At 54.1% G+C, this 12768-nt stretch overlaps 1 protein-coding gene across 1 annotated transcript; it reads right to left on the bottom strand.

The window, feature by feature from the left end:
* Window positions 1-3714: 3714 nt before the first annotated feature.
* Krt15 (keratin 15) lies at window positions 3715-8182 on the bottom strand. The gene is made up of 8 exons (XM_015495733.2): window positions 7587-8182; window positions 6589-6671; window positions 6309-6465; window positions 5715-5876; window positions 5491-5616; window positions 5086-5306; window positions 4612-4637; window positions 3715-4102 (listed from the first exon to the last, which is right to left on the bottom strand). Exons 1-8 carry the CDS (start codon window positions 8088-8090, stop codon window positions 4008-4010), a joined length of 1374 nt encoding a protein of 457 aa, XP_015351219.1. The 5' UTR covers window positions 8091-8182; the 3' UTR covers window positions 3715-4007.
* Window positions 8183-12768: the final 4586 nt, after the last annotated feature.

Here is a 12768-nt window from a genome sequence, read left to right as displayed (position 1 = left end):
CCCATACTTGCCAGGTTGTTCATCTGAACCCTGTCCCCCAGCTCATAATGCAGAGACTCTCGTTTGGGGCAGGCTCCTCCCTCCCTCTCTCCCTGAACTCAAAGGTCTAGAACCCAGTATGCCTGACCCACTTCCCAAATGGTCTTGAGGCTCCCCACAGGGGAGAGGCCTCTACTGAAAGGCAGCCCCTCCACAGGCAGGCCTTCTGGGCAGCACCCTCTCCTCAAAAACACCTGCTTGGCACAGAGCTACTTGGAAGTCATTTCAGACCAGCCTTAATGCCGTAGGCCCTTGCAGGTCTACCGTACCCAACTCTTAAATCCCTTGTACATCACCTGAGCTTCCCAAAAAAAAAGAGCAAGATCAGCAAAGATGAGGTGAACCTGAGTTTCAATCCTTCATCGGACACTGATTTGCTATGTGACCTTGAGAAAGTTACTCAACCTTTCAGTGCCTCCACAGCCACAACTGAAAAATGGGGATTAGATGAGTTAGTATTTGATGCCTCTCAAATACCTGAGATTCAGGAGGCACTGAGCAGGTGGAGGGTTGCTCCATCTCACCTCCCTGTTACAATGAGGAAACACAAGCTCATTGTTATTAGATGACCAGAGAATCCTCTGAGCCTCCACCCTGACAGAAGGCTTTGCCTCCTTCCTTCTGTGGTCCCCACAGCTACTATGGCACCCACAGCCACCAGACAAATGACAGTACATTCCTATTTTATTTCTCCCACTCTGTTAGGTTCCCTGAGGACAGGATCTTGGTCAAATGCACCCCCAAATACTACCCCTGGCATAGGGGAGCCCTTGATGAGTGTCCAGGAAGCTGTTTGGGGGACTGTTTGTCTAGTGGGTGTAGGTGAGAAGAAATGACAAACAGAAGTGGCTTCCAAGGGGTCACCCCAGCTCCAAATCTCAGGAGATGAGCTCTCTTGCTGCCAGCTGCCTGCACAGGTGACCACCAGGTGGGCACATGCCTAAGTTACTAGAGTATGTCCTGCCATCTGGCTGGAAAATGCAAAGGAGAAGAGAGTTCATGTCTCATTTCAACACACACGGATTCAGCACCCGCTCCAAGGACTCGGCAAGAACAGTGCCTGCGGTGACACACCTCACAGTCCAGGTTACTCCCTGAGGTTCCAGGGCACAAGTGGTCTCATAGAGAGCTTAACGGTCATCTTGTCTGGCAAGACTCTTCAATTTACAGATGGGGAAACTGAGGTCCAAAGAGGGGCAGGGTCCAGCTGAGGTCCCCAGGGAGACAGTGGCAGGCCTGCCCCATGCCTGTTCTGGGAAGCCCCGCCTGAGCAGAGACACACCCAGGGCTCTAATCTCTAGTCCCAAAGCTGCCCTCTCTCTGTGGGGAAGGGAGGGGGCATCTCCTGCTGCCTGCTTTCCAGATTGGCTGGAACCCAAGCCTGGCCTCAGCCCAGGGCAGGCAGAAGGTGTGCCATGTCCTCTCAGAGACTATTTAAGGGCTCCACAGGGAGTAGGCCATCCCTGGATACAGGCATTTCACTCCAGGTCAGACTGGGGACAGGATTTGGAAGGTTCCAAGGACCTCTTTGATAATTCCTCTAGGGGTCTCAGGAGAGCAGAAACAGGCACTCCAGGGAGATGAAAACAGCTTCCCCTCAGACCCCCAATTCAGGGTCCGGTTCTGAGAGAAGGCACGTTGACGGCCCACAGGCTGAGTCCTCCCTAGCCTCGCTGCATCTTTTGCAGAGGTTGTTATTTTTGCAAACTGAAGGGGGAGAATATGCTTGCTGGCCGCTCAGAGGGCTGAGACCTGCCCAAGAGTCCAAAGGCTCATGAGGCAGAGCAGCTACCAAGTCCCCAGCTTCTACCACCTGGGACCATAGAAGGCTTGGAACAGAGCCTCACTCTTCCCTGGACATGAGGGACATTGCAGCTGATGTCTGGAGCTTCAGCATGAGCTTAAACCACATCATGGGAGGCAAAAATGAGATGTGAGGGCAGCATTTGAACAGGATGCTCCAGAGGTTATGAATGGGTTTCAGGCCAGGAGCAGTGGCGCACGCCTATAATCCTCGTGGCTCCGGAGGCTAAGGCAGGAGGATCGCGAGTTCAAAGCCAGCCTCAGCAAGGCCCTAAACAATTCAGGGAGATTCTGTTTCTAAATAAAAATAAGGGCTGGGATGTACCTGAGTGGTTAAGAACCCCTGGGTTTAATCCCTGTACCCAGGGGGAAAAAAAATAGAATGGCTTTCAGATCAGCACACCTTCTAAAGAAAGGTCTTGCAGCTTCTGCCACTTGATGACATCAAGGGAAAGAAAAGGTTCTGGAATCAGAGACATGTCCCAGACCCAGTTTTGCCATTTCTCATTTGTGGCCCTCATTCAAGTTGCTTAACTTCCCCCAAGCCTCAGTTTCCTCTCTTCTGAAACTATGCTGAAGGTTGACATCCCCCTCCCAGGGTTATAGGAGAACTAATGAGATGCCATTGTGAAAAGCCTGCCCGGGGCCTGGCTTACTGTGAACTCTCTTGCCTCCCTCCAGCCTCGATGCTCTCAGAAGGCACATTCCCCTTCCAACTGTCCCAGAGAGAGTTGGAACCACCTTGACTCTCTTCTACTAAACTTTCTGGGGCAGCACCTTTGCCCAGAAAATTGAACGGTGACCCTCTCGGAGGGCTGGGTTCTTTCCCCAAAAGATCAGATTTTCCAAAGAGGCCCCTCCCACCTGCTCCTTCCAGCAGGACTAGGGAACCGGTTCTCCTTTCCCATCCCCAGTCCTCGCCCCAGGGCCTGACCCAGCCCAGCTGAGACACCCAGACTTCTCTGCTCCCCCCCACCTTCCTGCTGTCTCTTTAGGGCTATGAATCCTGGAGCTCAGAGAAACCAGCCCCAGACCAGAAGCAAGAACCAGACATGCGTGGACCCTGCTGTTTTATCAGGCCTCAGGAGTCTGGGGACAAGAGAGAGTGTGGGATTTGATGTTGTTTCAGGCTTAAGCTTGGGAGATCTGGCATCTTCCCCTCTGGGCACTTTAAGTGCCCTTCAGAAGGAGGTGTAGGTTTGGAGGGACACAAGGGCCAGCTTGTTACAGGGTGGCAGACAGAAAGAGCCAACCTAGAGGTCAAGTGTGCCTGGCTAGAAAAGACGGGAAGTCTGAGAAGCACATACGGAAAAGCAGAAGCCAGGAGAAGATCCTGCAAGAGACGGTGAAGGGCCATGGCCCAGGGTCCCAGAGCAAGCACTGGTCCTAGAGTCATAAAGATGTGAGGCTCAGTCCAGCCCTGTCATTGACCGTCCTTCCATGAAGCCACTGGGCAAATCCTTCATCTCTCCAAATTCAGGGTCCTCTACTCCAGTGGTGAGTACTCTGTGGGACACGTGGGCGAGCGTGCATAGCACAGTACCAGCCACACAATGCAGAACAATACGCTCAACCCGTCGCTTGGCAAATAATTACTAGACATGTCAAGTTCTGTACTAGATGCACCAAACTGCTCTGAGGGAACCCGACACCCACACTTCCCCGGTGCCCCATGGAAGAGCAAGTCTCCTGAGCTGCACTGTGGTTCTAGCCTCTAGAACCCTGGGTTCCTCAAAGAACGAATTACATATGAGCGGGCAAGGAAGAGGTCAACAGGATAGAGATATCAGCATATGGGGACCCTGGACCTCCCTGGAGGCCAGAGGCCAACCCAGACCCCCACCAAGAAAAACTGGACACACTACCAAGAAATACTTGCAAATGGAAAAGTAGTTCTTTATTGCAGGAATAAACTCGATACAATGAGCTTGTTACCCCAAACAGTTGTTTCTTGCACTCCTTGCCAGGAAGGAGGTGCAGAGCATTAGACAGGGGAGAGAACATGCAAAGCCCCAAACTAGGAAATGAAGGGACATACATCAGCCAGTTGCTTTCTGAAGGTAGGGACCGGAGTTTGATTTCCAGCTCCCTCTCGCATTCCAGTCCCCAACTCAGCCTGGGAAGGGGAGCTTGGTAGCAAGGAACGTTGCTCTCCTGCTGGGTGCTTAGACTTCTCTCTTTCGGGAGGAAACCACCTTTCCATCCACTGACTCCTCTACCTTGATGTGGAAACTGCTGCTGCCACCACCTCCCAGGGAGGCTGTAGAAAGAAGGAGCAAGTTTTAGCATGAAGGAACCTGTCCTCTCTCTCCCAAGGTGGCCAGGACCCAGGCTAAGCTGTGGGAAAACTGGACAGCACCCCTGCAAATGGCCACTGGCCAATCCTGTCCGAGCTGCCAGGAGGTCTGGCATTGAATTATTCATCAAAGACATGAGCAACGGCAATGGCAGATATGCCAGCTCTGAGCAATAATGCAGGATTTTTAAGCTGCCAGTGAACAGGAGAAATCGTGGGCATCTCACCATCCATGCAGAAAGGCTGGGTCTGGGGGAGAGAGCAGCCCTGGATAAAGCCTGCTCAGCCTAGAGTGGTCTCAGTAAATCCCCAACCTCCACCCTACCTGGGACCAGTCAAGGGTCCCACTGGGAAAGGTGTGCATCCTGGGATGGGAGTTCCCTGCCCCACTGGGTGTTTGGTCCCTTTTTCTGTCCTCCCCATTCCAAGGGCAACAGTGGCTTCAATAGCTCCAGTCCCCACCCTGCACCTACCTTCCCTGATGCCAACGCCCGCCATCCTGAAGGAGAGGGGAAGCAGATGTAAGCAGAGGGTAAAACTCCTGCTCTCCCCAAGAGAAGCTGCTGGGGACGGCTAAGTGGTCCTCTCCAGCCCCCTCCCACCTTCTCTAGAGCCTGAGACATCCTTACATCCTTTAGACCTGCCACCCACAAGCTAGAACCCTCTGATCTATAGTAATAACCCATCTACTTCACACAGAGAATGGAACAAGCATTAAATCTTAGAGACCGCTAGCACCACCTCCATCATTTACAGGAGAAGCGCAGGTCCAGATAGGTAGCATGACATGCCCAAGGTCACAGCCAGAGACCAGAGCAGAGTCCAGACCTTTTTCTCCTAGTTCAGTTCTTTTTTCACTGTATCATACAGCTGCCTTGGGATACCCTGTTGTCCTCTTAGGATGACCCTGCATCACAGCCCTCCTCCCGCCATGCCCAAACCCCTACTTAGCATCCTGGCCCTCAAGCAAGCTGCGGTAGGTAGCGATCTCCTGCTCCAGCCGAGTCTTGATGTCCAGCAACATGTTGTACTCCTGGCTCTGAGCCTCCATCTCACAGCGGAGCTCACTTAGCTGGGCCTCCAGGCCACTGATGAGCCCCTGGATCTGCTGTAGCTGTGTGGCATAGCGGCACTCGATCTCCGCCAATGAGTTCTCCAGCCCGGCTTTCTGATGGAGCAACAGATCCATAGACACATTGGAACCCACCAAGGGCGTGGGGGCAGAGGAATGGAAGGGAATGCAGGCAGCCACCTCCAAGGGGGCTTGAGGACTTCAGGGCTTCACCAGCCATGGAGGATGGGAGGATCTGACACTGAGGGCTCAGGGTGAGATGAGATGCGGGTGGCCCTACCATGCTGAGCTGGGACTGCAGCTCGATCTCCAGCCCCTGCATGGTGCGCCTCAACTCCGTGATCTCCGTCTTGCTGGTCTGGATCATTTCAGTGTTGGAGGCCACCTCCTTGTTCAGCTCCTCGGTCTATGGGTCAAACACAAGAAATATCAGCCCCAGGGGCCTCCTCGGAGACCTGGGGAGTGGGAAGCTGGGAAGGGGCAGGGCAGGGAGGCCAGGCCCACCTTGCTGAAGAACCAGGCCTCAGCATCCCGGCGGTTCTTCTCCGCCATGGCCTCGTACTGCTCCCTCATCTCAGACAGCATGCGCGTCAGGTCCACACCGGGTGCTGCATCCATCTCCACGTTGACCTGCCCGGCCAGCTGGCTGCTGAACTCCTTCATCTCCTGTGGGTGGGGGAAGCCCAGTAGAGACAAAGGGCAGAAGAGAGAGTCAAGAGTCTGGGGTCCTGATGGGGCAATCTGGGCTCTGTCCCTAATTCAAGATGTGACCATGACATGCCACCCCCTCTGTTTCCCATTGCAACAAAAAAAGGTTTGATGCCATGGACCCCTGAGCTCTGAGGACCTCTTTCCTTCTCTAGGTCCTACCGAGGGAGGACTGGAGAGACTAGGATCTTTATTTGAGTTCCTGAAACAAACCAAGACAGCAGTTCGTGGCTGGCCAGAACACCAGAGAACAGTGACTTTTTCTGTCCCTGGAAACATTTTTTTTGCGGGAAGGGTGCATTTCTGAACCACTAAACCCTCAGCCAGCTCTGGGGAGGCGCAGCAGCCCTGCTCTGCCTCCCACCAGCCAGAGCCTCCAGCCGCTCTCACCTCCTCATGGTTCTTCTTCAGGTAGGCCAGCTCCTCGTTCAGGCTTTCAATCTGCATCTCCAGGTCAGTCCTGGCCAGGGTCAGCTCGTCCAGCACCTTGCGCAGGCCGTTGATGTCGGCCTCCACGCTCTGGCGCAGGGCCAGCTCATTCTCATACCTGGGAAGAGAAAGGGAGCCCAAAGTCAGGGAACGTGAGGGGCCTGGGCTGCTGAGGCAGGGGAAGAGGAAGGCCCAGCCCAGGGGAGCAATGCAGGGAGGGGAGAGGGTGATGGGAACGCACTTGAGTCTGAAGTCGTCTGCAGCCAGCCTGGCATTGTCAATCTCCAGGATGACCCGGGAGTTGTCGATGGTGGCGGCCAGGATCTGCAGGGGGCCAAGTTGTTTCTCAGGGCTGCTGATGTCCCACCTTGCACGCAAGGTAGGACCCCTCACCAACACCCTCCCCTCCAACACCACCAGTGGAAACCTGTAGAACCCAGGGAACAGACAGAGTCAGGCCTCATGTCCAGTGCCTTTGCCCCCTCCCTGGGACCCCTCCCTGTCCCCAAGGAGGGAAGATCAAGGAATCCCTATGAGAATTGGCTGGCCAGGTTCAAGCTAGAGAGGGGTGTGGTCGGCTCCCTCAACAGCCCTCTCAGGGATCTGTCTGCAGCCTCCTGGGGCATATAGCTCATGGTCTCTGCCTCCTGTACCCCTTGACAGAGCTATAGGTTGACCAAGTATTATGGCCAGTGAGAACCTGAAGAGTGGCTAAGAAAAGCATTTTACAGATGAGGAAATTGGTCCCAGGGAGTGAAAGAGAAGGTAGGGGATGGCAGAGCCTATCATGAGTTCCCAGTTCTCCTAAGTCCTGAAGGTGCTTTTGGCACTAAAGATGGTCCTTAAAACGTGAGGCTGGACGTCCTGGCATTTAGAGATCATAAGGTTATACTACAACACCATCTCTGCCAAGAAGGTAGAAGAACACTTTTCATGCAAACCCTGCAAGGTGTCTGGGACAGGGAAGGTGAGTTGCTCTTTATAATCGCCCCCACCTGTGTCCCATTTGCCCTAACATGATTCCCAAGATCCTTCCCTCCCTGCAAACTGCCAAGTGTAGCAATGTGTACCAGCATCTGCACCTGGAAAGCAGGTGCTTCTCAAGTATGCCAAGGTTACGCTGCAGACAGTCATTGCCTGGGCAGGAGAGGATCTCTCCAGCCAGCAGTTACACTGAGTCAGAGACGTGCACAGGCCACCAGCCACCTGCTCCCCTCTCTTTGACATCTGAAGACTTACTTTGTCCCGGATCTCTTCAATGGTCTTGAAGTAATGGCTATAGTCACGTTCCGGACTGGCAGGGCTCTGCTTCTGGTACCAGTCTCGGATCTTCACCTCCAGGTCGGTGTTGGCCTCCTCCAGGGCGCGCACCTTGTCCAGGTAGGAGGCCAGGCGGTCGTTGAGGTTCTGCATGGTGATCTTCTCATTGCCAGAGAGGAGGCCACCATCGCCACCACCAAAGTCACCAAAGCCACCACCGAAACCCCCACCAAAGCCACCACCAAAACCCGCACCAAAACCACTACCAGCCCCTCCACCAAAGCCACAGCTCATGCCACTCCCATATCCCCCTCCTGACCCCGAGGAGACAAACCTGGCCGAAGAGGCCGAGATACTACGGCTTCCACCGCTACCATAGAGACTCCCTCCACCAAAGCCCCCTCCCCCAACCCGGAGGGAGCCCCCTCGAGTCGAGCCACCCCCGAAGGTGGAGGAAGAAGTTTGCAGCAACGTGGTGGCCATGGCTGGGCAGCAGTGCTGGTGAGCTCTCAGCAGGCAGAAAGGCACAGGCAGGAGGTGCGGCCTGGGCTGGACCTGGAGCGCAGTGCCCGTGGCCCCCAGCCTGGGCGCCTTATATACCCCTCGGAGGGTGCTGTGGGCCTGTCTCCTCCCCCAGAACGAAGCCAACTCCTCTGCCTTCCTGACAAACACAGCTGCCTGCGCACCTCCACAGGGCTCGTGTACAGTTTTTCTTTCTTTCTTTTTTTTTAATGCAACAAAAGAGATGATTCAGAAGTAATGGTGTTTTGCCCCGCGGCCACAGTTTTAACACTTGGATTACAGGTTCACTCTCTCCACCCCAGGAGAAAGAGCAGCAGAGAGCAAACTCTCAGCACGTTTCAGCTCCCACAGCCTCTGCCCATCCCGTTAGAGCAGGGAAGCTGCTGTGCCCTCAGCTAAACTTTGTTGCCCTGGCCCAGGGTAGACAGCACCCCACTCCAAGTCACCACTCCATGTTCTCTCATTCAAAGACTATGTGCATGAGCCTGCAGGACACAGGGAGCCCAGGCCCCTGAGGATGGGAATGTAGGACTCAGGGGACAGACTAAAGACAGGAGAGGGAGACATGAGTTAAGTTCTGGCTGAGGTGACCTGGGGGGTGAGCATCTGTCCCTGGTGCTGCAAACGGACTTTTTTTCTTCCCACCTCTGCTCCCCTGGATGCCCATGCCTGCTTCTCCAGAACCCCCAGCTTCCAGCCCCATGTCCCTGGCTAGCTCACAAAGGCCCAGCAGGCTCAGAGCTGACAAGGGGCTGATTGATAATCCAGCCACCTGCCAAATTCGCATGTCACTGAACCTTTGCTTGCTCCCAGACGGGACGCGTTGGGGCAAACCTCTGCAGATAAGGCTGGGGCAAGTTCCAAGAAGCCCCTGCCTTCTCCAGGGAGAGGCATGTCGCTGCTTAACAGGGCCAGATTAACCCCCATTTGTCCTGTCAATTGCTGCAGGCTCAAGAGAGATGAAGCCAGAAAACTCTGCACGCCTGAGCATTGTGGAGAAGGAAGGGTGGGGAGGCCTGGCGAGCAGGTGGAAGGCACCAGAGACCTCGAAGATCAAGGCTTCACTTTACACAGAAGGTCAGTCGAGCAATCAGGAGACACATTTCCTCAGCCCGCCAGCTCCAGGTCACTACTTTCCAAGGACACTGACACCTGTGGATAGCATCACTTAGATGTATGACCTGCCCCCCCTTGGCCTACAGAATGTAGAGATGAGCTAGACTAAGCTGAAGAACAGGGAGGAAGATTTCTGGGCTGGGGTGGCCGCACCCAAGAACAGACAGGGCTCTGAGGTCCTGAGGTCTAGATTCAAATCCTGCACCTATCAATGATGAAGATGAAACTCTAGACATGTTCTTTTTATGGCACTGGGCACTGGCAGCTAACACTTCCAGGGAAGCACTAAGACCCAAGAGCCCCAGCCTGTCTCCCCTGGCTCTCATCATTTGAGTAAGAGTGGTGACTGCACATCCAGCACCTGGGACTCCCCCATACCCTCACCAGGAGGGCCTTTGTCCGTGGGCATCAAACCTTACCTTGTGAGCCTATCATGCTCCAAGCTTAGCAGCATCACCCACCTGCGCCAGTTCCAACTGAGCAACAAAAGTGGATCTTAGTTCTGCTGTAATAACCTAATCCACTGCTACCATATACTTCATGATTTAAAAAGCACTTTTGTATCCACTGTCCCCTTTAATCCATCCCCACACACAGAGGATGACCCCTGCCCAAGTTTAAAAGGGATAAAAATTGGCCCTCTGAGAGGTGAAGCAATTTGTGCAAGATGGCACAGCTAGCAAGGGTCTCCACCGGAACCCAGATAGGTCCTCGGACCCCTCCTGAAGCAGGGCACAGGAAAAGAACACCCTCCCTCAGACTCCGATTCCTGCATCTGAGCTGGGTTGAAGGGACCACTGCGGGTCTGGGTGGATGGGGTGGACTCCTCCTGACCCAGCTTCACACAGGAACCCAGGCTGCCAAGTTCTGGCCCAGACAGGGTAGTATTGTCTCATGGGTGGGAGGATATTGCCTTTTCCTCCGAAAGAAAAATAATCAAGGCCAGATCAGCCAGAGCTCATTAAAGCTTCTGCAGACATGGCGGCCCCTGCAATTAACCCAGAACAATTACTCGGCCGTTGCCCCGGGGTAAGGGAGTCTGCACCCCAGCCAGCTCCCCTTCTGCACCCCGATTCTTCTCCAGCAGCCCCTCATAAGGCTTTCCCTTCTTTCTCCAGCCCAGGCCAGGGGAGGCAGCTGGCTCCTTGCTGTCCTGGTTGCAAATCCTTAATTTCAGTCCAAACAGCGACTGCAATCAAGGTCTGGGCGGGGCCCCTAGGGCCTCCTCATTAGCGCCAGGCAGGATGGCCTTGCCAGGATTGCTCCCTGACTCTGACCCAGGCTGCTGTGTGCCAGTTTCTGTCCTTTGCCCACTGTAGCCAGACAGGCGTCCCTAAAGCTGGACAGTCCCTCCTTGAAATGGGGCCATGCAGCTCAGTGGAAAGACCCTGGCTGGCTTCCACCTCTGGGCATGACTCAGCTTCTGGGACTGGTTCCTGATTTTAAATGAAGCTATTAACACTGACCCCAGCCACAGGGCCCTAGTGAACATTTAAGAGCACATAGGAAGGAGGTTCCCATAAACGTTAGATCCTACTCACACAACTCCTATTCCCCAGGGTTGTGCCAGGGATAGAACACATGACCTGGGGGCTAAAGACTCACCTTTGAGTTTCTCCTTTCCCAATTTCCAGGCATGTGGTGTTGGATAAGATGCCTTACCCTGAGCCTCAGTCTACCAATCAGGAAAATGGAAATAATTCCAGCCCAGCCGGCCCTACAGAGCTAGACCAAGATGATTGACAGGAAATGCTTTAAGTGCTGGAGCAGTCATGATGAACAGCAGTGAGGGGAAAGACCCCAGCGCCCTCTGTCTCCTGACCCAGGTCTCCTCAGGTGCAGCTCCCAGACTGAGACAGAAGAGTTTTCCTGCCCTGCCCCTCACCCCGAGAACACAAAGGAAGGCTTCATTTCCAACACCCAGACCTGGACCCAGTCACCAGCTGGCCACACCTGTGTGCACCCAGACCCCGCCCCAAGCCACATTCCAGGGGCCCCTGGGCAGAGTGAGGGTTTCAGCTGGGACAACAAGGGAGGCTTTCATGGGCAGGGACCAGAATCTCTGCACAGTCCCAGCCTGGGGATGTGGCCAGGCCTCTGCCTCCTGCTCCAAACCTTCCTGAGACGTTAAATGGGAGAAGGGGCTGGAGGGGCCTGGAGGTCAGAGAGGACAGCCCAGAGAGGGCAGAAGGGCTGCCCCGGGGCTGCACAATGCCAAGGAAGAACTGGACTCTGGGGCACATGGTCAAACTAGGGGGCCTCTCTGAGATCTGCAAGGAAATGGAGGCGTTAACACCCCCTTCGGGATCCACGTGAGGTTTGGCGGTGTCCCGGGCACAGGGCAGCGAGGATAGCATCAGTTTTCCTATAGAAGTAGGATGCAGGTGTGAGGTGGGTCCCTTGCCCCCACCTCCACAAGTCAGCCTTCTGTCATGGAGAGCTCATTGGGAAGCCCTCCGCCCAGGGGAAGTGGGACTGATTTGTGGGCCTCTGATTGCCTTGAATTGGCCTCAGTTCTTGACAGCTGAGCTGTAAACCACAGGGGCAGGACCATACCCACCCAAGGGCAGACCCATACCAGGAAGCTGGGACTTGGTGCCTTTGCTGGTCCCTGGCAGGCCCCAGGCAAGCCAGGTTGGGGGTCTGTATGGGAGGTCTGGGTCACAGCCGGGTCCCATTCCAGTCTCTGGGCCCAGGCATGAGCTAGTGGGTGTAAGGGGATTATGCAGGGTTGCCCCAGGAAGGATAAATGTGTTAGTGCAGGAACAAAAGCACACAGGGATAGGGACAACCTCTCCAGCCAGCGGAATATCTAACCCCAAAGCCCCAGTTTAGGTTAGGAGAAATGTGTTGGGAGGAACCACCCCAGAGGATCCCAGTCCAGAGCCTTCATATGGAGCAAGACTGGCACAAATGATGTCAACTTTAAGAGACCACCTGGGCAGGAGTGACGCCACGCACTAAGTATCAGGAAGCATATATTCTAATTCTGGCTGTGGCATAAATATACTTGTTATGTGACCTTGAACAAGTTACTCAACTATCTGAGCCAGTTTCCTGATATATAAAATGCAGCTCATACTTTTAAGATTGTTTTGATTTCATGGCACATGGTAGATGTTCAATAAATATTCATTTCTCTCTCTCTCTCTCACACACACACACACACACCCACATACACACACACACACACAACACTCATTCTCCCCAACCCCCAAGAGAGTACAACAGAAAGAACTCAATCTGGAACCACAGTTTCAAACCCCACCTTTGCCATTATTAGAGCAGTTACCATGCAACAAACCCCTTCACCTCTCTAAACCTTAGTTTACCCCTCTATAGAATAGAAGAAATGCTTAAAGATATGCAAACAGGAATTATCACCACAGCAGAAGGACCTGAGCGCCCTTGCCCTCCCTTCCCTTTCCTGGGACAGAGTGGACTTTGTTTCAAATAAAACCTAAACAGAGCCAAAGCCTGCCCCATCTCTCCATGGGCTGAAATAACAACCACACATCCTTCC

The sequence above is a fragment of the Marmota marmota genome, unplaced genomic scaffold (genome assembly GCF_001458135.2).
Source record: "Marmota marmota marmota unplaced genomic scaffold, marMar, whole genome shotgun sequence".
Classification (NCBI taxonomy): domain Eukaryota; kingdom Metazoa; phylum Chordata; class Mammalia; order Rodentia; family Sciuridae; genus Marmota; species Marmota marmota.
This window is presented reverse-complemented; position numbering and strand designations above follow the sequence as displayed.

Bases quoted from the DNA above. Each gene is read 5' to 3' on its own strand.
- Krt15 (XM_015495733.2), bottom strand. From the start codon at position 8,090: ATGGCCACCACGTTGCTGCAAACTTCTTCCTCCACCTTCGGGGGTGGC. The intron at 5,877-6,308 runs GTGAGAGCGGCT...CCCCACCCACAG, and splicing joins TGAAGAAGAACCATGAGGAG to GAGATGAAGGAGTTCAGCAG. The intron at 4,103-4,611 runs GTAGGTGCAGGG...TTCTTTCTACAG, and splicing joins GGGCGTTGGCATCAGGGAAG to CCTCCCTGGGAGGTGGTGGC.